At 30.5% G+C, this 27,963-nt stretch overlaps 1 protein-coding gene across 1 annotated transcript; it reads right to left on the reverse strand.

Annotated features, from left to right (window-relative positions):
• Positions 1-422: 422 nt before the first annotated feature.
• On the reverse strand, positions 423-27,963 carry LOC129915101 (uncharacterized). Its single transcript, XM_055994563.1, has 11 exons — positions 27,811-27,963; positions 22,318-22,630; positions 21,551-22,262; positions 21,310-21,485; positions 20,791-21,239; positions 13,784-13,966; positions 5,104-5,416; positions 4,898-5,048; positions 4,277-4,837; positions 4,044-4,213; positions 423-906 (listed from the first exon to the last, which is right to left on the reverse strand). Exons 1-11 carry the CDS (start codon positions 27,855-27,857, stop codon positions 451-453), a joined length of 3,531 nt encoding a protein of 1,176 aa, XP_055850538.1. The 5' UTR covers positions 27,858-27,963; the 3' UTR covers positions 423-450.

The raw sequence follows: 27,963 nt of genomic DNA on the forward strand, positions 1-27,963 counted from the left end.
AGTTGAGCGTTTCTGCAGCCGCCGCCCGGTCTAATAGGTAAATTTTCATTTTTAAATTACCAAGAACTGAAAAACTCGTTTTTTTTTCCAAATTGTATATATTTTAAACAATGTTCCGTTCAACATACGAGGTCGACTGACAACAACAATGGCAAAAATTAGAAAATACGCATTTTTAATATCATTTTTACTTTTTATGTGATGTGGTGTAAATTCCATCTCTTATTTTTACTCCAATCCAACCTAAGGTGCAACAACATACAAATATAATATGTAATAAATATAATAACCTTAAGGTTAAACTTGATACATCCAAAATTTAAAAAACGCATGACTTAACATTACAACCATTAGATATCTTACGCACAAGTTGCTTTGAGTACAGCTGAACCTATCTTTTTTTTTTAATAAAAAACATAATGTAATTATATTTGCATTTGTATAAGTAGTTCAGTATAACAATTCCTTTGGGTACATACTATCCCATAATTCAAGTTTTTTACTTTCAGGTAAATCAATCATCTCCAAGTCATCAGATATATTTAGACATTGAAAAATTTCTTGATTTTTGTGTATTGGTGTCCATTTTATATCACTTTTGTCCGAAGAAATATTGGGATCTCCTGTGGCAGCGAATTTTGTCAAAAGCGATACCATTGTTCGAATCATCTTATATTCTCGACTTTCATGGTTTAATTTTTTTGCAATGCCATTATAAAAAAGATACGACAAATCATCACCATGACAAGTTCCCCGCATTTTTCTACCGCACATGAAAATTCGAACATGATTGAAATTTTTCGAATCGAAATCAAATCGATAGACGTAAGTCGGTGCACTGGCGTATTTCATGCGAGAAAGCATTGTTCTGTGAATTCCATGCCAAAAATATTTATATGAGAAAATCTGAAATAGAGAAAAAATAAAATTCGTAAATAAAAAAAATGCGTTGAAAAATGTAAGTAAGTCAGCTATTACACGAATCCTCAAGAGGCGCGCCTCTTTTCAAACATAAAGAGATAACAAAAAATTATCCGACCGGAGAGGCGAGGCATGGGTCGAAATTCTGAGATTCTTTTTTGACGTTTCTTTTTCCACTGTTTCATTTTTCAACATTCAACCGCAATAAATTTTAAATCAAAAGAGAAATGTCAAATTTGAGTCAAGAAGAAATAGTACAGGTAAAATAGTACATAAAATCAAGAAATAAAAAAAAAAAAATTTACACTCATGAAACTTGGCAAAAAGTTTGCTTTTGGGATAAGAACCAAGTAGTTACATAAAAAGTCTATAAAAAAAAGTTGGGTGGAAGGGTGTTTTTTCGCGGACAAGAGCTAGGGGGTGAAGGTCAAAAATATACCTACTGAAAAAATTTTTTTGTCGAATATCATCATATGACACATGTTTTCGAGGTATTTTTTTGATGTTGAATCTAATGACATAAAAATATACGAGCAATACGATTGCTCTAAGAAAAGTTATTGCCGATTAAAAACAAGATTGCTTGTTTTTTTACTTCAACAAGTAAAATATAACCGAAACCCATGTGAAAAACATGCTACACTGATAAAATTTTGGATGAAGGTTTTAGATAAAGTAGGGACGAAGGATTCATAAAGTTCTTAAAATTATTTTTGGTGAAAGGGTGTTTTTTTGATGGGTTAAGTTGTGTGTGAGGAAGGTATCATAACAGCTGACTTAAATTTTATTAATTTTTAAAACTTGAAGTAAATGTTTTGGTTGGTATAAGAGTTAAGAATCTATAAAGTGTACAAAATTATCTTGAGTGAAAGGGTGTTTTTGGCCAAACAATATACCACTGTATTAAAAAAAACTGACATTCTGTGATTTTCCAGACATCGGAGCATTCGACTAATAGAACTCAAAATATTAGCTTATAAAAAAATTGTTTCCAAGGCCTTATTTGATTGCTTTTTGGTGATTAAACTAACAAACTATCCATTAAAATGATAAAAAAAAATATTTTTTGCAAATACAAAAATTGCATTTAAAATGAAATTATTATTGCAAATAAAAAATGTTCTGCATTGAATTTTATTTCAATTTGTGCATTAAATATTAAATATTTGTCGTCAAATTTCTTATACAATTTTGCAATTTTTCGAATATTTTTTTTAGTGCAATTTTTTTTTTTTTTTTGCAATTATTTATTTTAATTTAACAACCCTGCAAACAATTAAACAAAAAATATCAGTAAAATACTCGTAACTATTGGTTGGTTTAAAAACCTTATCTAGTGTTCCATTGAAGGGATATTCGAGAGTGAGGTTTTAAGACATAACAATTGAAAATTAAAATTATTTGAAAACATTTTTGTATTTTTTTCACTTTGTAAATTCATGTATAGTTCAATCTTTATAAATAAAAATAAGTCATTATTATACAGGGTGATGTACCAAAAAGCTAAAGCGTGTAGGTTGGGTAGAGACATGAAAAAAATAAATCGTATGGGAGGGGGGGGGGGTCTATTCACCCTTGTTTAGCGGGGAGGGGTAATTTAAAAAAAATTGACTTAATTTTGAAAAAAAATTATTAAAATTCAACGGTTATAGGTATCTACAATAAAGTGTTATACCTTTTTGTAAAGCCAAAAACCTAGTCTTTTATTGCACAGTTTTTGAAAAATTAATTTTCAAAATCAAAATTTTGAGAAAAAAAATTTCAAACTAATTTTTTTCAAAATTTTATGTTTTTGAGTACTAATTTAGTTTTTAAAATTTGATGATTTTATTTGTTTTTAAACAAAAACAGAAAACTGGATCCAAAAATATCTTGTCATTTTCAAGAAATTAACAAAAAAAAAAACCAAAACTACTTTTTTCTACCTGTACTGGCTAGGCCTGTAGACCGCCCATGGATTAGTGCTGTAAGCTTCAGAATGGTTGGACCAATTTATACGAAAAACATAATTGGCAAACTTAAAATTTGTATCATCAATACTCATGGAACAAATTTGATTGGCGTATGTATAAGTATAGATAACCAGTTTAAAAACTTATCATTGCTTTCTTTAAATTAAAAATCACTATAAGTCCTGAATAAAATTCTAATCACATCATGAATGTACACTCTTATGCTTTGTGTATTTTAAAATAAAATATTAAATTAAAATTTTAATCAGTTTTGACGGTTATTAAAAACAAAAAAACTATTTGAAGGGATTAAAGAAAGTCCGTTTTACGGTACTTCAAATTGTTGGTACATATTTACAAAAAAAAAAAATGATTTAAGAAAACCTGGTTATGGTTAATTGAGAAAAAGTTTACAAAGGAAAATTTTTACACAAAAAAAAAAAACAACTTTTGATTTTTAAGAGGTTGGTAATTTGAAAAAAGTTTTTTGTCATAAATTTTGAACTGAGGATGGGGTAACAAAGAAAAAATGATGTAATTTGTTGGAAAAACAATGGTTAGTTGAGAAAGGTTTAAAAAGTACCTACTATTTGCTTACTGAAAAAGAAATCTTCTTACACAAATCTTCTTTTTGGATAGATTATACTAAGCATGTATCTTTTATAGGTGCTCATATGGCAAAACAAAAAAATGAATGATTTTTACACTTGAAAAAATATTTGTATTTTGTGGTTTTTAAGGTGAAATAAAAAAAAACCCGACTTAAGCTTCTTAAAAGGAAAGTTATATGGACTACTTTTAATCAACTAAGAATTCTTAGTCACCAGTGGATTAACTTTTTCCAAATAATATATTAAAAAAATTTGTAACTAAGGGTGGGCTTCCAAAAAAAAAGTTGGGCTAAGCTTGGGCAATCGAACCGGGCAGGTAAAAAAAAAAAAAAATACCATTTGGGGTACCAACTTCACGTAGTCATCAACTCAGCTCAGAAACGAATAATCAACATGTAAAAAAAAATTGTCGAACGTTTATACAGAGGTTTGTTTTAAGTTACTTCTTTGTTCGCCCAATTTGATATTGATTGTACAGAGAAACGAGGAGTATTATTCATAAATTTTTTGATATAATAAATTCTAAGATATAATAATCATGATTCATTACAAAACTTACATCGCTGTATTGAAGAAGATTCTTTAAATTAGGTTCAGCATCTCCGAAATGCGCCTCCTTTATCTTTAGACCGAAATTCGTTCTTTCTTCTTCTGTTAGAGAGACATCGTAAGGTACAACTTTTTCACAATTTCCTAATTCTTCAACCATATCAGGAAATCTTCGCGCTTCTAATTATTTAAAATCTTTTTTAAATACGTACATAGTTAAAAACAAAAAAAAATCAATCTTACCCGAAAACATTAGTAACCCTTCAAAAGAATTGCCTCCAATAATCATAGGAATCGTATTGCTCCATGCCTCACGCATCATTTCAACCGGATTCTTAGGAATAACACACTCATTACTCACATACGGTTCCACAATTGGTCCAAAACAATATGGAATTCTTTCATGTCTTTCTTCTTTTGTAAGTAATTTCTCAGATTGTTTGTACATTTCATTTGGTTTGAGTTTGGTCAGAAACGCACAAACTTCTTTGTCATTGTTTTCTCCAGTGTATCCCGCAGATTTAGCAAGCCTATAACTCCAGTTTCTTTGTGGAATATTACCCCAAGGTGCAACCGCACTACCAGACATAACAATTCCCTTATGGAAAAGTCCTTTTGTCTGTTCGGTAAGCATCATGTAATGGGTCGAACATCCTCCAGCACTTTCACCAAAAACAGTTATGTTATCCGGATCGCCTCCAAAAAACTTGCAATTATTTTTTACCCATTTTAGAGCCATAACTTGATCCTTCAAGGCTGCATTGCCTGGAACACCCACCTCTGGATCCGAAAATGACATAAAACCTAGAACAATTCACAGAGTTTAAAGATATTGTGGACTTATTACCTTTAATTAGTGCCAACCCATCGGTCCTAAACGGTATGTGATTGTAACAAGCATTACATTTTCTTGCATAATATAGTCTGGGCTGTATACATCTCGTGAAGCCTCGCCCATTTGAAAAGCACCGCCATAAATCCACACAAGAACTGGCAATGGTTTTGAAGGATTAAGCTAAAGAAGTTCAAAATTTAGTTTTGAGTTGAGTGTTTTCACGGATCTGGCTTACATCTTTTGTGAAAACATTTAAATAGAGACAATCTTCACTGCCTTGTACCATTCCTATTACTATATTCATTTGTGTTGGTTTTTCGCGTACTTTAGTGCATTTCTTTACACCTGCCCATGGCTCTGGTTCTTGGGGAGCACGAAAACGAAGTTCGCCGAGTGGTGGCTTAGCATACGGAATTCCTTCAAAACTAATATAATCTCCACCGTAAATAGAAAGCCATTTCACTCCACGAACTCTACCATAAGTCGTAGAACATTCCACTTTTTCATTTGTTCTCTGTCTCGTCTGCCGACATTTAAATTTAGCATATCTGTTGAAGAAATAATAAATAAAAAAGGTTTGATTAAAATTTCTGAGACAACCTTGAGAGAAAAAAAAAAAATCAATTTATTTTGTTTTGTTTGTCTGCTTCAAATTATTCGAAAGAGCTTACGTTTTGATATTATTAACAGGTGACATACTTATCATATGAAAATGAGTATCTTATCAGGACCAGCAATAAAATATTAATAATAAATTTTAATATAAGAATTTACAGACCATTTTTGGCGGTGATATTAGGTACAACCAAAAAGTGAGTTCAGTATGAACAGGTTCATAAGTGTTAGCTATTATGAATCAAAAAAAGTAGCGGTTTAATTAACTTCCTTTTATGCCTTAAGGAAGCGAGAATAGGAAGAATTACAGGGTGATTTACGAGGAATATGAGCTAGAGCTGTAAGTTGGGTTGATACAAGAAAATTGTATGGGAAGTATTAGTCTAGAGGTCCAATTGAAAAAAAGATTATGAAAAATCAACCGTTACACTTAAAATGAGTGCCAAACCGTTTTGGAAATGCGATAACTTTTTTCTTAAATTTTGTTATTAAATAAAGTTGTTTTAAGGAGATGTTTTTAAAAAATGTATGTTCAAACTTAGATTTTTGGAAAAAAATATGGCTGTCTTTAAAGTCGGTTTAGGGACGGTAATTTTATACGTGATAACGTAATGAGAAAAAATAGCTCAGACCAAATAAAATTTTTTTTACGAATGACAATACTTTGTATCAACTATACCTAATATGTACCATGTACCTAACTGCAGTCGATTCTTAATCCCACTAAAGCAAATGTACATTAGAACTGTGTCGAAGCGAAAAACTTTCCAATATATATCCTTTTTAAGTATTTTTTAGGAGAGGAATTCGTAGTTAAAAGTTTTAAATAGCTCTGCTTGCCATAAACGAATTTAAAAATGGCAGAATATTCCGCGGCATCTCTAGTTAAAATTGCTTCAAAGAGTGATAAGTTGGTTGATATAAATTGCGAGCGTTGAAGAAACAAATTTTAACCATTGTTAGGCTTTATACAAAAAATTATTTCGTACAATTTTATATAACATTAAAAAATGGACTTTTTCTCGCACTGAAATGAAATTGACAATACTTAAAAACAAAAATTTTTAATAATCCAAGTTATTTAACATGAGCTAATTATACTTCACTTTGAAATTTAACAATAAACTGAAATTGTGTTATCTTATAATTTGAAACAAAAAAATAACAAAATGTACATGTTGTACTGCACTCTGAATAAATGGATACATTTATTTTTGCTTATATACAGGATTTAAGCTAAACATAGAACAAAAGTGGGTAGCAATAGGTCTGTTTAATGAAAAAAATCTAGGACAGAACAAAACAGAGCAGCACAAGTTTGTAAATACTGTCAGAACAAGAAAGAACAGAAAAGTTCAACTTCGTATTTAGCAAGATTGACATGTTGTTTATATCAGTTGCAAAATTTGTAATTCAAAATAATTTCTTGAAATGATTTTTTACTAAAATAAATGATTTACTAGCACTTTTAACATTCCCGTTATCTTTTTTTTTTTTGTTATTTTTTAAAATCGTTAAGAAATTCGCTTTTAAAAATCTTATTTTCTCTTATTTGTATCACAATCAAACAAACAGCTGACAATTGACACTTTTAACTCACTTGCTCTACCCCAACAATAGGAACAGAAAAACTTGAACTTTTCTGTGCTGAAAAACTTCATGGAACATAAAATGACAGAATATAGAACAAGTTGGGGTGTGCTTTTTTTCATGAAACACAAAAACTTGTACTTTTTGGATCTTTTCTGTACTTTTCTGTGCGGATCAGATTCATTTAACAGACTTAATAGTTGTGTTCACCGAGGATTTTTCTAAATCAGAACAGGATAGGACAGCACAGTTTCGTGAGAAACGTCAGAACAAGTTAAAACAGTCATTCAAACATCAGTTGTCAAAATAAAAAAAAAAAAAAAAACGAATTGTAAATTATATGAATTTGTCTAGATTTGTCAATGAACAGCAAACTAGAAAAGTTCAGCACAGAAAAAATCTCAATGAACAGCAAAAAGCTGTACTTTTCTGCCTAGAACAGTCCAGCACAGCGTCAGTGAACACAACTAAAAACAAGCAACTGAAGATATCTCGGACAGCAGAAAAGATGTCACAAAGATTTAAATAGATTTAACGATAATATTTCAAAAACGAGACGTGATCGAATAAGTCTGTCTTTGGATTCGAGTTCGGCACACCGAAACCCTTTGAAAAAGTATAGTTAAGTCTCGCCAACAAAAACCTTGCATAAATACTTGTGGTATTGAAAGGTTCTTAAAGAGCATTTTAAGGTGTTAACATGGTGCTTAAGGAAATGGTGAAAGAGGAAAAAACTTCTTTTTTGAAAGATCCCTTTCCAAACGGTCCATTAACCAACAAATTTTTGTTTTCCTTTATAAAAACTTCATCGACAGCTTCTTTAACGATACAAAATTGTTAGAGACTTTAAGGGAGATTTTCAGATATTAAATCAAATCACTAAAATACGAAAACAATCCATTTAGTGCTACACATATTAGACTTGTATTTGTTTATTATATATCTTTTGATTTTCTGAATACAAATTTCGGGGGGGGGGGGGGTTTAAACCCCATATATTTAATTGAAAAATAAAAAAAAACAAAAATAACGTTTTTAAGCGAACTAAGTTTTAATAAAAAGACAATTGGATTTATATTTTTCCGAATATTTTCAAAAATAAATAAACAAATGACTTGAGCGTCCGTGTTTCCTGAGTGAACTAAGCATTAATGAGCTTTAAAGTGTAAAATATTGAAATGTGGCATATTACCCAAGCTGGCATATTCGCCCGACTTACCCTTTTCATTTTTTTTAAGTACCTGTAGGTAGTTCTTAAATTGATTTAATCTTAATTTCTCTTTTAGAAATCGATTTCTAGAAAAAAATATCAAATTTTTTTTTAATTTTTTTTTAGAACAATCATAGTACCTATTTTAAACATTTTCATCAACCTTTTCCGGAAAATTGATTTTTCGAAAAACAATTCCATAATTTTTTTTCAGTCCAAAATATATTTCATCGAAATTGGTTAAGTCATTTCTGACCGAAAATAATGCAAATAGAATCAGAATTGCTACAAGCACTTCCTTGACATTCGGCATTTACTAATCCATAATTCGATTATACAAGGTGTCCGGTAAGTAGTACAAAGCTGGTAAAAAACTTTACTTTGCTATGTAGGATGTAGGTATATTGAATACTTTATGACCATGTTAACAAATTCATATATAACTTTTTTTCGGATAAGCCGCGTTAAGTATTAAAATGTTATTATTTTGTAATAAAAGTAATACCCAAACTACTTTTATTTCAATCATTGTATTGCAATTTCATATAAATAAAAATGAAATTTTTATATTTATTGTCCAAAGGTATTTTTGTTAATATCAAAATTGCATGTGATAGTTTGCATATACAAATATAAATAATTAATATAGTACGTATGTTATGGAGCTCTTAGCACTTTGATAAATGATTATACACATAAAAACTGAAGGATTTCAATTAAAACTGGTGTTAATAATTAATAAGAAAATGACGATAGAAGTGAAAGCAAGCAGTAACAGCGTGAAATGTATTTCTCTTTTAGAATAAAGTAATTATAGGAAAGTTTTTTGAGCCTTATTAAAATTAATATTAAATAGGAAAAATGTTTAACTTCCACTGAATCAGATTACCTAGGGTTTTTCACTTTTTTTTTTAAATCCGCTCATTTTATAAATACGTATTCATCTCGTGGTTAAACCTTGAAAATCGCGACTTTCGGACATGAAAAGTTATAGAATGGCAAAATGAGTAGGACTTTAAGCAAGAAATAATTCTATTAGAATTTATTCCGAGGTTTATCCATTTTTTCGCCTTATTTGACTGTACTAGATTATTTAAGAAAACAAAAAACTGTTTTGAAAAATGTCTAAACAGTTTGATTTTTTTTTGTACAGTATTTGATAAAAATTTACTTTTACTTGTGTGTGTTTTTGCAAAAAATCTTGTCTCTTAGCACCTAATCTATTTTATTCGAAAAATATTATCGACGTTTTTTGTCTAGTTGATAATCTATATCCACAAAAGATCGATTAAAGTGTCATGTAGTCTTCGTCGTCTCTAATTTGGAGCTAATGAAATCAACTTCTGATAGTGAATATCTTGATATTATTGATTTGATTGTAATAAAGTGCACGACTCTGGTTGAACGTACTTGCTCTAAAAATGGTTTATGGATTTAAGTTCTGCATTAAACCTTATGTGACAGTTTTATGCAGAGGAAAAAGTCGGGAATAAGATTCTATGTTCTACTTAAATATTTAAGTTTCGTTTCAGCAAATGGATCTTAAATGTTTTGAAAATTTCTTTTACATATGTATTACAATGGTCTACAAAATTTTGGTGCGGACACTAAAATATAGTTTTCTATAGGTTTTTGATATGCCAAACTCGAATCGAAGTCAAAAATATCCTATCAGCTCCTGTTTTTGAAACATTACCGTTAGAAAATCGAAAAAAAGTTTTTAAACCACTTTTGATGTTATGCCTTATTTTAAAGAAATTTGTTTAAATAAAAATCATAACGGTTTTTATAAGAACTCCAAAAAGATATCAAAAAGATCTTAAAAGAAGGAAAACAGTTCTTACAGAAACCGTTATAATTTATATTAAAAAAAAAATGTCTTCACATAAAAGCATAGCCTCAAAAGTAGTCAAAAACGTTTTTTGCATTTTCTAAATGTAATATTTCAAAAACGGGAGCTGATAGGATATTTCTGACTTCAGATTCGAGTTCAGCATATCAAAACCTATAGAAAAGTATATCACAGTCTCATCACCAAAAACCTTGTAGACTTGTGTTATCTATTACCTAAGTATATTATTTTTATAATTTTTTTTATGTTGATGCATTTTATGCCAATACACCCTGTATATTTTATTTGTGTTAATTATTTTATTTTTTTCATAAGCTAATGCCTTTCTATGGCAATAAAATTCGATTGATAGTAGTTTGTTTTATTAATATCGGTACGAAGAAATTGTAATAATATTATCAGGAAAATAAACACACAGCAATAGTATAATATGATTTATAAACATTTTTTTTTTATTTAACATTTTTAATCAACATTCCTTTCATATTAAAACAAACTTAGCTATTTTTCTCTATACATTACTAAAGATCTTCAATCAACTTGAACTTTAATCCCACCTATCGTTTCTAATTGATTGCAGTCAGTTGACTTCTACATTTTACATTCGATTGCTGATTTTACAAGCAAAACAATATTTCTTTCAGATAATGTATTAACAACAGGGTGACAAGAATAGGTACCTACTTAGTAATTATTTTTAAAGAGGCATATAATTAGTAAAATCTGGTTTTATTAGCTTGTAACTGTGAATATAACCATTCATAAAAATATGAACCTCAGTTTGTGGTCACGTTGAAAATAATCGTGATTAGATGAATTTATTATAAAAATTGCATGTGGCATGTAATGAATCAATTATATTTATAAATATCTATATTGGAGTTCCTATGATCTGATATTGACTGAAAAACTGAAGAATTTTAGAAATGTAAGGTTATCGGTAACTACCTACATTCCTAAAATTGTATGATAGGTTAATTTTATTTATTTGTTACAACTTATACATTTAAAACAAAAAAGTTATCAAACTTGATGCAATAATAAAACATGACATAACGATAATAGTGAATGCAAAAAACATATACATACATGTCTATCAATTTGCCTTATCAATCTCAACAGTTGTTGAAGGGTAAATCTAAACTCTAAAGAGTCAAAGTGTCAAAATCTCAAAAATCAATATTTTTATGAAAATACAATCTAAGTACCAAGTCTTACAATAGCCAAATGGATTCAAGTACCTTTCTGTTTTCAAACTGTACAGTGTACCTGTACGCTAGGGTGTCCGTTATTTCCCAAAGTGATGTTTTCGGGGGAGAGGGAGACACCCCCCAATCTCATATTTTTACTTGCTCTATAGGGCAAGTATTGGTTTCGTGTAGAAAAAAAAAATTGAGGTTTTAATCAAAACCAACATTACGATGATGGAGAAGATCAAAAAAGTGGTTTTCGTCATGCCGTCCGTCGGTCTGTGCGTCTGTGCGTCTGTGCGTCTGTGCGTCTGTGCGTCTGTGCGTCCATCTGTACATCGAGCTAGGGCCTAAACGGGTGGATGGATTTGCTTGAAACTTGGTACAGATGATTTTTACGTAATTCCCTAGGTCCGTTTTTTTTATTTTTTTAATATCTCCAATTTAACGCATATCTCCCATATAACGTTTTCGAGGTATTTCAAATTTCTCGAAAACGGCTCTAACGATTTCGTTTAAATTTGGTGTGCGCAGTACTCTTATTGATTCCAACAAAACTGCGTTTTTAGTTTTTCTCAAAAAATGCCAAGAGCGGAAATATGGCGTTGCCGTTTTTCAAAAATTGACATGTTTTTTAAATCCATATATTTCATCAAAGCATAAGTCAATTTTTTCAAAATTTACAGACATCATAGGTATTGAAGTGTAAAATGTAAAAAAAAATTAAAAAAAAAATTTTTTCAAAAATTTTTTAAAAAATTGAATTTTTTTAACTTTCGATTTTTTTTTTTGTTTTTATTTTTTTTTTCTTCACAAAATCTTAAATTTTCAATAGATATTTAAGATAAAGATGCTTTGAACTACAAGAGCAAGTACGTGCGACCCAGTCGTGCATTTTATTTTGTTCAGATTAGTTGTTTATTACTCAAGATATAGCCCGAATACTAAGTATGCTGGAAAAAAAACGACAAAAACTTTGAAAAATCATATCTCGAAAACCTATCCATAAATATTTTTTTAGATAAAATTTTCAAGTTTTTTGGGCTCAAATCTATACGAAAAGTATAACGGCACTAGGTGTCCAAAAGTTGAGTTTATTTTAGTTTTTTTTTAAGTTCTCAGATAATATCAGCACCCTTAAAATCCGATATAAATTCAGTTTAATAGAAAAAACACCTTTTAACTTGATATGCTTATGGTCTTCTTTTATTCTTGATGCCATTGACCATCAAAATATTTTAACAATTTTTTTTTAATCTACCATTATTTTTTTAACACATAATTATTTGGCAATTTTTGGGCCATCCTAATGTACATTTTAAAATCAATGTTGCAATCATATCTGATGGACAAAAATTCAGTGCATGTATTTGTAAAGACTGAAAGTTAGACTCTTTAAATTTGCGTGTGAAAGATATCACCCAAGGCGCAAGATATATGCTTCAAAATTTGCTTGCTTATAGTTTAACTTACGTTTCAATTAATAAAGATATCGTTAATCGTTTAATCAATTTTAACTGTTAGATATAGTTTTAATTTGAAAATATTATTCATCGATTTGTAATGTAAGATGTGTATGTTATCAACGCTGCCATTGACTGATTGAATTGAATATAGTTAATGATCATTCTGTAACAATTAATTTGAAATGCAAGAATTTCGACATGAGCTAAGGTATCTATACTAAAAGTACCTACCCTTCTGAGCTCAAAAAAGAAGTCTAGTTTTGCTTGATTAACACGAAATACCACTTTAGATACCATCATTTTTTTTTTCAGCTTCATCAAACACTAAAGTTAAATTTGTTTCCATTTCGAAATAAATTACTTTAATAATATTGAGTTATCGAAAATCGATAACATCATAACAATAAATGTAAAGGTTCACATACATATAGCTTGAAAGCAATTTACATTAAACCAGCACTTTTTTTTTTAGTAAAATATGCAAAGGTATAGGAAATTATTATCCAAATCTAATATCAATAAGGACACGAATCAAACTATGGTTATGGCTACTTACAAATACACATAAACAAATGTCTTAACAAAGAAATTTTAGTTCAAACTCAAGTTCACAAGTCAACGATTTTTTAACAACAAACTTTATGAAAACATTTTTAAAATGTCTTATTTTTTTCACTCGAGAAGGTTAGTAGTTATCCAATTTAGAATTTATATTAATAGAGATATTCCAAACATCTAAATGACTGTCTTTGTCGTTTTGTTGATTGAAGCGAGAAATAAATTACGCCTACACACCGACCGACACCACTACAACACAATAATAAAACACGAGAAGAGGGTTGCTTTGATTCTATTTATCCTTGACGAAGAGAGTAATTAACTCAAGAACACAATTCCTATTCTAATACACTTGTACATAAATAGAATATTGCTGCTCATTAAAGTTAACTCTGTACTTTTTGTAACACACAAATGTTCAATAGCCTGCTCACCTGAAAGCTAATTTTAACTGATCCGCAAATGAAATGTTGAATGCGGCCATAATCACGACGCACTCTAATGTGTATTGCTGCAAGGTTTTCGAAAAACGTTTTTGGTATATTGCTGAAAAGTGTTCAATAGAGTATCTAGTTCTGGCAGATAGTCCTGCGAGTAAATTGGGGAGGCAATAGGTAGGTTATATACCTATCCCAATTTAAATTCAAATGAACAAGGATAATACACGAACACGAGGAATATATTATTGTTTCGCGCTTGCCTGCTGTCTCGCACAAGGGTAGCTACTCTACTGAACTGATATCGGTGATGATGACGACCATTGGGTTGTGGTGGGTTGTGGGCAGCAGCAGCAGAGCAGCTCACAGCTTGTAGCAGTCAGTGTAGCTGATTTGAGTTCTAAAACATTGTAGGGTAAATGCCCCACATAATGAAGTGTATTCGCGCCACTTTTTATTGGTATTGGTTAGAAAATACTCATCATGGTATGTACCCTGTATTGTTTAGTATAGCTGACTAGTTCAAGTCCAATCAGTATAGGGCGATCGAATGGACGCGTTTTAATCAATACTAGGTACCTAATTGTATTCGAAGAAGAAAAAAAAACACCATTTCGTTGGGTTGCTTAGTTGGTTGAGTTTTCCCGTAGGTTGTGTTTTAAATCTGTATAAGGTCAATTCTTCTCTGATTACTGCTATATGTTGTCTAATTAATCAATCCAGTTTTAACAAAATTGTATGTGCAATTAAAATGTTTTGTGTTGCACATTATAACAGGTTTATCTTGATATTTTTTAAGTACAATTTCAGTTGATTTGTAAAACTGGACACTAATAAATTTGAGTACCTCTATAATATAATCAAATGTGCATATAAACTCTAATGATAAGTGTAACAATGATTAAGCAGTTCTGGTTCTTATTTAAAATATAATAAAACTGAATTTTCATATAAAGTAAACATTGTTCTTTGTTAACAGTGACCTAAGGGTCGTTTTGGTCAGCATTTCTAAGCAGCTTGGAGCTTCATCGATTTGGAATGCATACAAATAAATAAATTCCCTTGTACTGATATGTATCCTGTTATAAGATGCTAGTGTATCACACAGTATTATATCAATTAGTTTTTTTTTTTCTATTCTTCCTTTTTTTACTTGCTCTATAAGGCAAGTATTGGTTTCGTGTAGAAAAAAAAATTGAGGTTTTAATCAAGCCAACATTACGATGATGGAGAATATCAAAAAAGTGGTTTTCGTCATGCCGTCCGTCTGTGCGTCCATCTGTACATCGAGCTAGGGCCTAAACGGATGGATGGATTTGCTTGAAACTTGGTACAGATGCTTTTTACGCTATTCCCTAGACCCTTTTTTTTATTTTTTTAATATCTCCGTTTTAACGCATATCTCCCATATAACGTTTTCGAGTCATTGCAACTTTCTCGAAAACGGCTCCAACGATTTTGATCAAATTTGGTATACGTAATAGACTTATTGATTCTAACAAAACTGCGTTTTTAGTTTTTCTCAAAAAATGCGGAGATCGGAAATATGGCGTTGCCGTTTTTCAAAAATTGACATATTTTTTAAGTTCATAAATTTCATCGCAGCATAAGTCAATTTTATTAAAAATTTACAGACATCATTTTGAAGTATAAAATATAAAAAAAAAAAATATTTTTAAAAACATTTTTGAAAAAAAATTTTTAATTTAATTTTTAAACTTTCTATTTTTTTTTTTTGATTTTTATTCTCGACACTAAACAAAATCTTAAGTTTCCAATAGATATTTAAGATAAAGATACTGTGAACTACAAGAGCAAGTACGTGCGACCCAGTCGTGCATTTTATTTTAGGTTTGTATTTTACTTTTGCTCCTAGCTCAACGAAAGATTTACCGTTGAGCTGTTTTGGAAATTTTTGAAAAAAAGTGCATCTAATGCATTTTTACCATTTCTGATGCAACGCCATTGAATTTTTGCTCCTAGCTCAACGAAAGATTTACCGTTGAGCTGTTTTGGAAATTTTTGAAAAAAAAGTGCATTAAATGCATTTTTATAACATTTCTGAAGTTGCATTTTTACTATTAACTCAACGAAAGATTAACCATTGAGCTGTTTTCAACATTTAAAAAAAAAATGTGCATCAAATGCATTTTTACCATTTCCAGTCATTGCATATCAATCTAAAAAGAAATTCGAATATTTAGTAGGAGTTAAATAAAAATATTAATGTCGTTTGGCTCCCAAATGGAATGGAAACTTGTATTGAAATTTCTGTATTGGGTTTGAAATCGTTTAAAATTATTTCTCAAACATTTTTTTTTAAACATCTTGGAATTTGGAACTTAAAATCGTAGACAAACTTGAGAAAAAAGAAAAAAAACTGAAATTTAGAAATTCCTGAGCATATAAAGTCCAAGCATAAGAATATAATTATTATTATTAATGGGTTGAAAATTTGCGAAGGTAGAATTTTTTGCAATGATTTAATTGAATTGAAATTGAAAAATAAAACGTTTTTTTATCCTCATACAAGGTTTTTATAGATTAGGTTTCTTCTTCCTTTTCTCGGCGCTGTTGAGATCTCAATGTTAAAGGGATCAGAACTTCTCAAGTATTTGTTGCTTCACACTAGTGATCCGACTATGGGATTCGATGGTTTGCTGGTTTCCCGGCAAAGTCAAGTTAAGTCGCATATACATTTTTGAATGTCCCCTTTTGAAATGGCGTCTTTAAATAGTGTGAATAAATAGGGGCTAAGTGAGTTAATATTTTATGTTTTTCCTTTGGAAGATACAATTAATTTTCTTACTTACCTACTTAAATTTATACTCACAGTCCAGAATGGCTTTCAGTCTATACCAACAAGTGTCCCCAGCCAGCTCGGTCCCTATCTAATTGCGTCTAGCAGCGCACCCGCACATACAATTTTTGACTTTCTCACCAGATCGACGTGTCGTTTTAAAGCCAGTTTAGCTTGTCGTGCCTTCACTTCTTTTTCTCTACTCTCAAACAATGTACATTAAATCATTTCCGGCGGCTACCAGTTCCAGTAGACTTAGAAACATGAAATTTTACACACTATCTGTTTTTGGTCTAATTAGAAGAAATGTGAAAAAATTTTTTGGAAAAGCTTCTGGTTTTCCGAAATATTGAAGTCGTAAGTAAAAAAAATTTTCTTACATAAATTATAAATCAGTATTATTTGAACATTTTTATGAAAAAATGAACTAAGTATAAATATACTGGGTATTGAAAAATTGTTGAAAAGAAAATGACAAAATGAGTTCAAAAATCCTGCTTCAAATTTTACCAGAGCTCGAATTTTGAAAGTTCTAAAAATGCACGAACAAAATTTTTCACAAGAAAGTCCAAAAACAGGTCGATTAGACAATTAAACCATCTTTTGAAATCACTTTTTAGTTCATTTCAATTTAAATTCAGTTATGTTCCAGAAGTCTTCAAACATGACGTTGCGAAAACACAACACTAGCTGGAAATGGGTAAAGTTGCCATTACATTTTGGAAAGTAATGCTAGTTGTAGTAGCTGAGAATAGTCATCTGTTATCAAATTTTGTGTAAAATCAGTTTTCAGGAATTGTTGGTGCTAACTCACAACATTTTTCTCTCAAATGGACAGGAACCTGTACCCGAAAAATCTTTCTCGCAAGGTAACCTAAAAGGGTGTCTCCGCACATGTAATTGCTCATCAATTTCCAATACCATAGGACTAGGCTTAATAAGGTCTTGCACAAGGCTTCCTTTGTTCATTGAGAGTGAACCATATTGCTTTAAGACCTTCTTAGCTATAGAAGCAAGAATAATTGTTCGTTCTTTCTCTGCATTGATGTCATTGTGCGAGGTAGTAGTGCATCCCCTCTGACTACTTCAAAATTATAGCGGAATGTGCTATGCTATTCATCTAATTAACAGCCAAACCCATTTCCGCCACCACTTTTTCAATAGCAACAAATTCAGCACTGATAAAAGAACACTTTGTGCTTTCCATAATATGTTAATTGTGTCACTGTTAAACTTCTGTAGTTAATCCAGAGCTAGAGAAGTTGAAATTGACTCACCTTCTACTTTAGTGTTTTTTCGTGCCATCATCCATATTTCATCAATTTCATGATGACAAAATTTAATCATTCTAGTTTCCCAATCAGAGTTAAGAGCAGAAATTAATCTTGGTACAAAACTAAACAGTTGCATACTTTTGGGAATATAAGATTTCATTAGTGATTATTACGGATTACTTATTACTAAACGAGCACTCTCAAAACAACGAAATAAATTTAATTTGTAATTTGAAACAAATTCATTGAACCGTGGGTACATAACTGCCACATTTCAGTAAGGTATGTTGTATTCGAAGGATAGTTACTTCATTATTATTTTTAGTGTTCCATCAGATTTTAGTCAAATGGAATAGGATGCATTCAATAAAATGGTGTAACTAAATATACTCGTATCTATACTAGTTACAATGATTGGGAATTTATTCAATTTATGTACGTAAAGCCCCTCTATTTTTCGCCCCCAGAAATACCAGTTTTCTCGACGATTTTGCTTTGATTAGAAGTGAAATAATTACTTCACAGCTGAATTTACGATTTTAAAGTCAGTTTTGTCTTTTATCACCGGGAACAGAACATTAATAAATAGAGTTTTTTGTTTGCTCTTAGTCAATAATAATAAGAGCTGATTATTATGAAGTTTGCGGTTTAAAGCTGTTAAACGAAACCACCCCTCGAGTGCATTTGCTTGAACGATTAATCACTTACTCGTGCGGGTAAAAATCGCTTTCATATTTTATTTTATATTTTGTTTTTACTTCAAATGGTTTTTTGATAATTCTGCAGTGGACACCGTTTACCCGATTTTTTTTTCACGGTGATAGGGCGTATCCAATATTAAAGAATAACTACCACTCCAAAATTTCAAATACATACATAGTTTCCATAGAAAAAAAAAAACACAAAAAGTATTAAATTACTTTTCCCGGCTTCTAAATGAAATAATAAGTTATATTCGACAAAATACTTACATAAGTATAGGATATTTGGTCAAATCATATGTGTATTTTAAGGATTTAGTATCGACGTAGAATTTCATACTTAGTCAGCTTCAAAGCTATCAAAAATATTCTTTTTGGCTTCTTTTTTTTCAAAAGTACAATCTATCCAAATGAAACATTGTTTGAATTCACTTTTTAAAGCTCAAAATTATGGTACGTTTTTAGGTTACCTATGGAAAAACGTGTAAAAACTAATAATGTGATTTTAAACGACTTTTATTCAGGAATTGAGAATGAAATTTTCATGAATTACCTAAATTTTCTTGACCATCTCGCAGATTATCATTTTTTTAGACTTTTTACGTTGTTGATACAGTTAATGTATCTAGTATTCGACTTCATTTCAAATTGAGCAATCCATTTCAAAGTTTAGAATAGAATCATTTTAGCCTTGCATATTGTAAGGCGAAAGTACTATCTTCATCATGTAACTTCCATACTAGCATAGCATACTAGCTTGAAGTTCTTCGAATGGTCCAGGAAAAAAGAATGCTTATTTATTGTTTTTTTTTCACAATTTTGTCATAAGAAACAAAACTTGGTAAGTATCAGTAATAAGTTTAACTCATAACTAAGTTTATTGTACGTCTTGCTGAGACCACGTGCTTTAGTTTAATAGCCTGTGTGCCCCGTGAAAATTTGACATAGAGGGAGTCGATTGTGTTTTGATTGTGCTTAGCCGTCGTTTTCTGTGGCTTGCCGTGTAAAATCTTACTAACCTTAGTAGATACATATTCAGTTCAAAATAAAACATGGCTAATTAACATCAAACTTATGGCGCAGACTAGTTAAAATAACCAAATGATTTTTTCATTTGACAAAATTTTGCCCTTAATGTCGACTCTTCCCCAATATCAATTTTTTTTAAATTTAGATCCAGCTTTTAAAATCTACAAGTAGACTAACATAAAAGTGCTTTGAACTGCAAGAGCAAGTACGTGCGACCCCAGTCCTGCATTTTATTTTTTAATGATTTGAAGCTCATTTTAAATTTCACAGGGTTCAAGAGGAATTCCATTTATCTGTGTAACAAAAAAAAATTAACTGGCAAATATTTGTGTTCTTAGCAGATTTTCACATTGATGTAAAATGACTTAGTTTTTTTAAGAAATTTCTTCATTGAATGTGTGTTATCAGCACAGAGGAAAAGGTAGTCGACTGCAGAGTTGGCATCTTGGTTGCAAGCATAAAGTTCAGTATAGTAATAGTCATTTATTTCTTGGAAATAATATCGCGAGCTGTAAGGTGGTTACTTACTTCCGTGACTGACTGTAGGTATGTTTTTTCCACATCGTATCGTAATGTCAGAATTCCTTAACTATGTACATATGTATGTAATCTTTAATCTTTATATAAAGAGTTGATTTCGATAAATCTGGAAGCTGTACATTTTTATTAAATAATAAATAAATACAAATACAAAATGCAACAACTAATAACCATAAGTTATTTTATCAAAACAAAAACCACATAAAGTTTTTTTTTTTAACCAAAACACTCATAAAAGGGTAGACAAAACTTATTTGTTTTTTAGTGCGTTTATAAAAATTTAACATTTTCTTAAAGTTGTTAACACATTGGCATCCATAATTTCATAACTTTTTCCAATTTTTTTAAGCTACTTCCAATTTACAATACGAAAGCTTTTTAGGTAAATATTACCCAAGAAATCACAACACAGGTACAGATATCTTACTGTGCGGTTTTGATTCAACTTTTTGTTTGACATTTTCATCCCCATCAAACCAGCACAGATATATAGAAAAACATTTCTACTTTACGCAGAACACTGTAATACATCGATTTGAGGCAAACTTGTATAGCTCAGAGGTTATTGAAGAACCAAATGGCTAATTATTTGTGGCCTTTACAACAAACACCTATCTATTATATCATTTTTATAACTCAAAATGTTCTTAAAAATCTAACTAGTACAAATCTTTGCTGTACAAACTGTCCCAAATTTTCAACTTGTCTGCTTCAGGCAAATCAATAATTTTAGCATCATGACTTATATTAAGACACTTTCTTGGAGATTCATTAAGTTCAGCTGGTTTCCATACAGCTGGTTGTATGCGATCCGTATTTGGATCTCCTGTTGCAGCATAATGTGTCCAAATTCCAATCATTCGATCGATGGTCTTTTGCTCAGGACTATCTTTTTGAAGTTTGACAGAAATTGTATTGTAGAAGAGATATGATAAATCATCTGCGTGACAAACACCTCGAATGTTTTTTCCACATTTCAATAGCCTAAAGTGATTGAAGAAGGCCGAATCAAAATCGAAACGATATAAGTAAGTTGGTGCAGTAGCGTAAGTCAAACGTGACAAGACCGTGCGATGAATTGGATGCCAGAAAAGTCTATACGACATGAGCTGAAAGTAGAAATGAATTTTTTCAAAATCAAAATGTGCTTCTTTCTTGATAAGTGTGAGTGAGTATTACATCTAAATATGAGAAAAGATGTTCCATTGAAGGTTGATTGTCTCCAAAATAAGCTTTTTTAAGCTTTAAACCAAGCTCCTTGCAAAGATCAGTTGTTCTATCTTGAGAAAGTTCTGGTGGTACAAGATGTTGGCAGTCTCCCAAGGCATTGACTTTTTCTGGAGCTTTTATCGTTTCTAAAGAAAAAATAAATTAAAATTGTACTAGATTTTAGGCATTGGCATCTTAAATTCTATTTTACCTGAATAATTGAAAAGCCCCTCAAATGAACATCCACCAATTATCAGTGGAATGCTATTACTCCAAGCTGTTTTTAACATTTCTCGAGGATGTTTTGGTACAACGCAATGACTTGTCACATATGGCTCAATAACTGGCCCAAAAACAAATATTAAGCGATCACGACGTTCTTCGTCAGTGAGTAGGTTCTTTTGGGCAGATATAATTTTTTTCCCATTACATTTCATTAGAAACTCACAAATTTGTTTTTCATTTTCTTCTCCCTTATATCCTGCTGCTTTTGCAAGCCTAAAAGGATAACTACTGTAAGGTGTTACTGCCCATGATGCAAGAGTACTGCCTGATTGTACAATGGCTTTGTTAAATAGCCCTTTTGTTTGATTTGTAATCATCATGTAGTGTGTTGATGCTCCACCTGCACTCTCACCGAAGACTGTTATATTATTTGAGTCACCATTGAAGTACTGAATATTTTTTTTCACCCATCGCAGAGCCATAACAATATCTTTTAAGCCAGCATTACCGGGGATATCTAAGCTAGGGTCGTTGAAGCTTATAAAACCTAAGGGTCCTAAACGATATGAAACTACTACGAGTATGACATCTTCTCTCATAAAATAATCTGGACTATAAATATCCCTTGAAGCTTCTCCAACTTGAAAAGCACCACCATAAACACAAACCATTACTGGCAAAGGTTTTTCAGAAAGAAGCTGCAAGAAATTTTTTTAGCTTTGAGAACTAAATGAATATCTCTATAAGATTTACCTTCTTTACATACACATTTAAATGTAAGCAATCTTCGGATCCATCGACTTTTCCAAATATTATATGTTCTTGAAGTGGTTTATTGCCACCGGATGTACAATCTCGTACACCTTCCCATGGCTCACATGGCTGTGGAGCTTTGAACCTTAAGTCACCAATTGGTGGCTTTGCAAATGGTATATTTTCAAAACTGTGATATGAATCGTTGTAAGTTGATATTCTTTTGACACCTTTGACTTTTCCATCGGTTGTGCCGACGAGATTTGTTTCGTTTGTGACTAAGCGACGTTGTTGTATTTTGTGGACTGCCATCCTGGAAATAAAATTGAAAAAGTATAGTGGAAAATATTGTAAAGTTGTATGTTCAAGGTCTTAAAAATCATATGCCTCTTTACATCTTAAAAAGAATGGAAAAAAAATTCAGACAGAGGCGTGCGTTGAAATGTGCTTAGGCCTCAGGATAAAAACATGAAAAGAAAGGTCTTTTCAAGGACTATTCATTACAGAAAACCAGAAGTTTCTTGGAGGACTGGTTCCTGAGATATTTCCAACGGAACATTTTGACCACTGATGAGCGATTTCGTGTAAAAAACAATTTTTACATTTTTCTGTAAAAAAACGTACAAAATGTAAAAAACTTAAAAAATGGTATAAAACAGGAAAAATTTTAAAATAAGCATTCATTTTGACAGGTTGCCATTTGAAGTACATATGTAGATTTTGTATTCACTTCACTATATTAGAATTCTAATAAAGTAATAATTAATAAAAACATATTTCCTAGGTTATTAATGGCCTGTTTTCTCAAGAGCCCAAATGATATAATTTTTGAATTAAAGATTTTGGTTCAAAATCAAATGGCCTTTGCATTCAGGTAAAAAATACAAATCTATTTTTTTTTTATTTCGAATATTTTTTTTATTTTTTCCAAGTTCATCTAAAAGGTATCTAAAAGCTCTATTCATAAGTGAAAACCAAAAATTTCTTAGAGGTTTCTTTTCTGAGTTATTTGCAACCAAGCAATTTTCATTTTTCACAAGTTTTCATACATCTCCATCAAGAATTCTACCAATACTGTGAGGGGTAGATTTCATCCCTTGAACAATTCATTTCTATTTATGTGACCATCATAAATTATTGATTATGTAGTTTGCCGAAAAATATGCAACCGAGTTCAATGCAAAGTTACAGTCTGTCTTCTATTGCATACTTTCAAGACTAGTTTTTCACTATTAAATTGGTGACCAACAATATGGTACGTAAAACATTAATTTTAATAACACTGATTATCTACATAATTTCTAACTTGTTTTGTCATATTTTCTTCAACGATGGAAACAATTGCATTCATTGCAATTATTTGATTTGCACAAAGCTTAACTTACGTTAGCGTAATATATGCATCTCTGACGACACACATCATATACAGAAGGGTTAAGGTTTATTATAAAATCATATACCTTTTTCGACGCAGCCAAGCGTAAAATTGTATACGATCTGCGAATACCTTTATGATTATCTCTTACAATCATCTGCTTTATATATGAAACAGACAGTACCTACCTATAGCAACACAAATAAAGTAAACAGTAAATTAATCCAGTCGAAAGCTTTTCATAAAGGTTACGCCATACGCCACTATAAATTTTTGGCGCCACATAGAACTAAATCTATGCCATTGCAATATGACATCATCTTTTTTTGAGGAGTGTTCATTGTATTAAATCCAAGTAAGTACAGTCGGATACACGTATTTATACATTTTCGAAATGTTTACAAGGACTTCGAAAACAGGATATGAAAATTCCATACTAATATGACTGAGGTTTGAATAGGTATTAAAATTTCATACATATTTGTTTGAAAGAGAGGTATTCAAAAAGCTAGAACCTATAGACAGACACTATGCCTAATAAAGCAATATTGTCATAATTTATTTTTAATTATTTGATATATCAGCATAAATACCATTGAGACTCATTTGCTGAAACGAAACTTAATATTTAAATAGAACATAAAAACTTATTCCCTATTTTTTCCTCCGCCTAAACTGTAACATACAGTTTCGAGTTTGATGACTTTTTTTCAAACGTCGGTTATTTAAATTTTTTGAATCTAAAATGAAAAAAAAAATTGAATTTCTATTATAAACTGTAATTATTAATAGGACCTTTTTCTCTTCTCATTTCAACTAACAATACGGAAAACAATTTTTTAAAAATAAATTTACATATAATTACGAACACTTTTGAAGATTTTGTTAGTTAAAGATTTGTTTAAAAATTCTAATTTGTTTGTAAAAGGCAGGAATACGTTTCTGGATTTAAACAAATTTATAGCTTAGTATTGTAGGTGTTGTCGTTCTATTAAAATACCTACTTGTTTTATCTTGTGAGAACAGCTGCGTTCCTTTGGAAATATTTTTCTACTTTTTAGTACTTAAAGCTGCTTTGAACTACTTTTTCAGTATAGCAAAGTAGATCAAAGTAGTTTAAAGTACTAATAAGTAGATAAATATTTCCAAAGGAACGCAGCTAACATTACTTGTTACACTTAAATGACGGAAAATTGACTCTTATAATTTTTTTTATATTTAAACTAAACAATCTCTTGATATCATTTAATTCATGAAATTTGAACAAAATTTTTGAAAACAAATTTATTTTTGTTCACAAAAATCATAATTTTTATTCAAAAAAAACAACAATACGGCAACATCGGCAATATTATACCAATACCTATAGGTTATAAGTTTGAGAAAGTGATTATCAAAATCAGAGCTGTTGGACCCGGTTCCCTAATACTTTAATTTTTTTAGCTTTAGTTAAATTTTGATTTGAAATGATTTTGTTTTTTTTTTTTTGTTTATTTATTAACACTGATAACAAAGAAGATGAAGTTGTTGTTCAATTATTGAGTGCTAGTGCTATTTAGTATTGATTGGGGTTGTGGTGTGTTGGCACCAGTGGCGTATCCAGAAAAAAATTTGGGGGGGGGGGCTGAAAAATTTTTCAAAAATTTTTGATAGGGTAAATGTACTACTAATTTGTCTCTTTTTTTATTCATCTTTGCTCGAGAGAAAAGCGCTGTGCTGCGGTACTGAAAGTCGTATAGTAGCATTTTACTGCTCCCGACAACTTTGTACTACTGTCTCCTTTCACATTCAAAGTAGCTATTTTTCCAAGTTCTTGTATCCCAAACATTTAACACAAACAGCAAGGTGTTTAGTAATCTTTAAAAAAAAAAAAACACTTTTTCGTTCGAACTTTTTCATTTGCTGAATTCAAAACTGTTTACAGATTTATTCCTATCACGTCTAGTTTTTGAGCTATACTCATCACTTTGTTCGGTATAAATGCCCATATTTCCGCAATTCGACCGAAAGTGAACTGGCATCACTTTTCAATTTCACGTGAAATTGATCTTCGATCGATTTCGAAAACTTCCATTTTTATTATGTTTCTAAAGTTAAATTACTGCTACTTTGAACATGGATGCAGTTTTATTGGCAACTTTATTGGATAGAAGCAGAATTTAAAAGAAAAAATAAGAAGTCACATTTTGCGAGACATATGAAATATGTAAGTGAAATGCAGAACATGGGCGATATTAATGCAAATTTTCAAAGAAAAATGAATTAGATAAAGTGTAAAGCGAATGGGGTTGCAAACACAGAGGCATGATATTTCATGAATCATGTGTTTTATGTATTCGTATTAAATTAACAACAAATAAACATTACAAAACAATAAAAATATAAGTTTTGATAATATTTTGTCCAAAAATTGGAGATTCATTGAAAAAGATACCAAGTTAACGAGCAGATACAAAGCTAATCGAATTCGATCAGAAAATCGAAATGAGCGAAAAAATGTAGAACACCTAATTTCACTATCGGCAACGCAAGTAAATGCTCAAAAAGTGAAATGCATAACGTAAAAGTCTCAAAAACTAATTTTCAATGATCCGAAATATATATTTTTTAATAATTAATATGTTCCTTTTTTAGTACAAATCAGAAGCACAAACTGGAATTTGCTTAAATAAACCATTAGTTATGTTGACCACTAAGATATTGAGATATAAAAAATTTGTATTTCCAATATCTTTGAGAAAAATATTATTTTTGAAAAAAAGTAGGTAATATACTCAAGACAATAAAATACGACGTGATTGCATAAGAAGTTTTGCAAAATTTAACGGTGATGTAATTCGACGTCAAAACAACAAACAAATTATTTGAAGAATTCTGAATTGGACTAAAATCCTGAAAATCCCAAACCTCAACGTCAACTAAGGCACTTACTCAAACAAACACAAACAACCATTTTAGAATTTGGAGGGGGCTCGATCATTTGAGCTGCCTCTAAATCTCTACGATCTACGAAGAAGTTTCAGTTAATCTAGTAGATTATGATGAAATCAGCTAAATAGTAACATGATTTTGGAGGCTTTGGGGGGGGCTTGAGCCCCCTGAGCCCCCCCCTCAATACGCCACTGGTTGGCACCTAGGTCCAAGTTGTAATTCACATTATTTGCACGTTGTTACAATGTACTGTGGCGTATACGTAATCTTTTTTGTTTTTATATTTTGATTTTTTTTTTAACTGCATTTAAAAAATTATTCAAATATTCAAATATATTGGTAGGGTTGAATATCGCACTATGCTTTTTTTGCCATGCAAATACCTAAAGAATCAATAAAGTCTATTCTAATTTTTCACATGAGAACGTATTTTTTCAAAATATTTTATGTGACTTACAAAAAATTACTTTTGTATTCCAAACATTTTAGAACAACTTCAGCGAAAGAAATTTACAGGGTTCAATATTTTTAAATAGTGGGGAAAAATTAATTTATTTTAATTCGGTCACCAATTTATTACAAGTTAACTTACAGAACAGAACGATGTTGAGTGGAAGCATTAAATCATACAAAAAATCGTTGTTAAACCTTTTTTCTTACATTTTAGATATAGACCAGTTTTGACTCAAAAAAAATCACTTCGTCAATTCGTTTTCAATATAGATTTGCCTTACACATATTCGTAAAATACTGTTAAAAGGATTGAAGCTTACTCAGAAAAAAAAAACACTTTGTTCCATATGTTAGTTGTAAGTTCGTATTTTAGAATCATATCTAAAACATTTCACCAAAGAATAATACAGGGAATGAATCACATCATCATCGTTTGTAAATGGAAAAACACAGCATCTCTTAATTGTACATTTATTCAAAAATGGACCAGTAATTAGTACTTAAATACATTTTCAAAAACAAAGTCCAAACCATGCAACAAAGTGATGCATGCAAAACAATCACTTGCAATTTTAATTGACAGTGATTATCCACGAGAAACATCATAATCATTTGAAACGCGAAACATGTAATTTGTGTTTGCAATTTTGTATCTATTCTATTTTACAATTGAATTCTGACGTCATTTGGATAAAATCTCTATAAATACATTTATTTTCCAAATATGTACTTACTTAAAGCCCATTTTTATTAAGTCCATATATCCTATATCAATATCCATGTTGATGATGAAAATAGAATTTTAACTTTGTCGATATCACTCTATGTAAAAACAAAACAAAAAAAAAAAGTTCTTTCCTAGAACAGGGTAGAATCACAACTGAATT

Source organism: Episyrphus balteatus, chromosome 3 (genome assembly GCF_945859705.1).
Source record: "Episyrphus balteatus chromosome 3, idEpiBalt1.1, whole genome shotgun sequence".
Classification (NCBI taxonomy): Eukaryota; Metazoa; Arthropoda; class Insecta; order Diptera; family Syrphidae; genus Episyrphus; species Episyrphus balteatus.

Bases quoted from the DNA above. Each gene is read 5' to 3' on its own strand.
- LOC129915101 (XM_055994563.1), bottom strand. From the start codon at position 27,857: ATGGATATTGATATAGGATATATGGACTTAATAAAAATGGGCTTTAA. The intron at 22,631-27,810 runs GTAAGTACATAT...TTTTATTTCCAG, and splicing joins TTAATAAAAATGGGCTTTAA to GATGGCAGTCCACAAAATAC. The intron at 5,049-5,103 runs GTAAGCCAGATC...GAACTTCTTTAG, and splicing joins TAAATGTTTTCACAAAAGAT to CTTAATCCTTCAAAACCATT.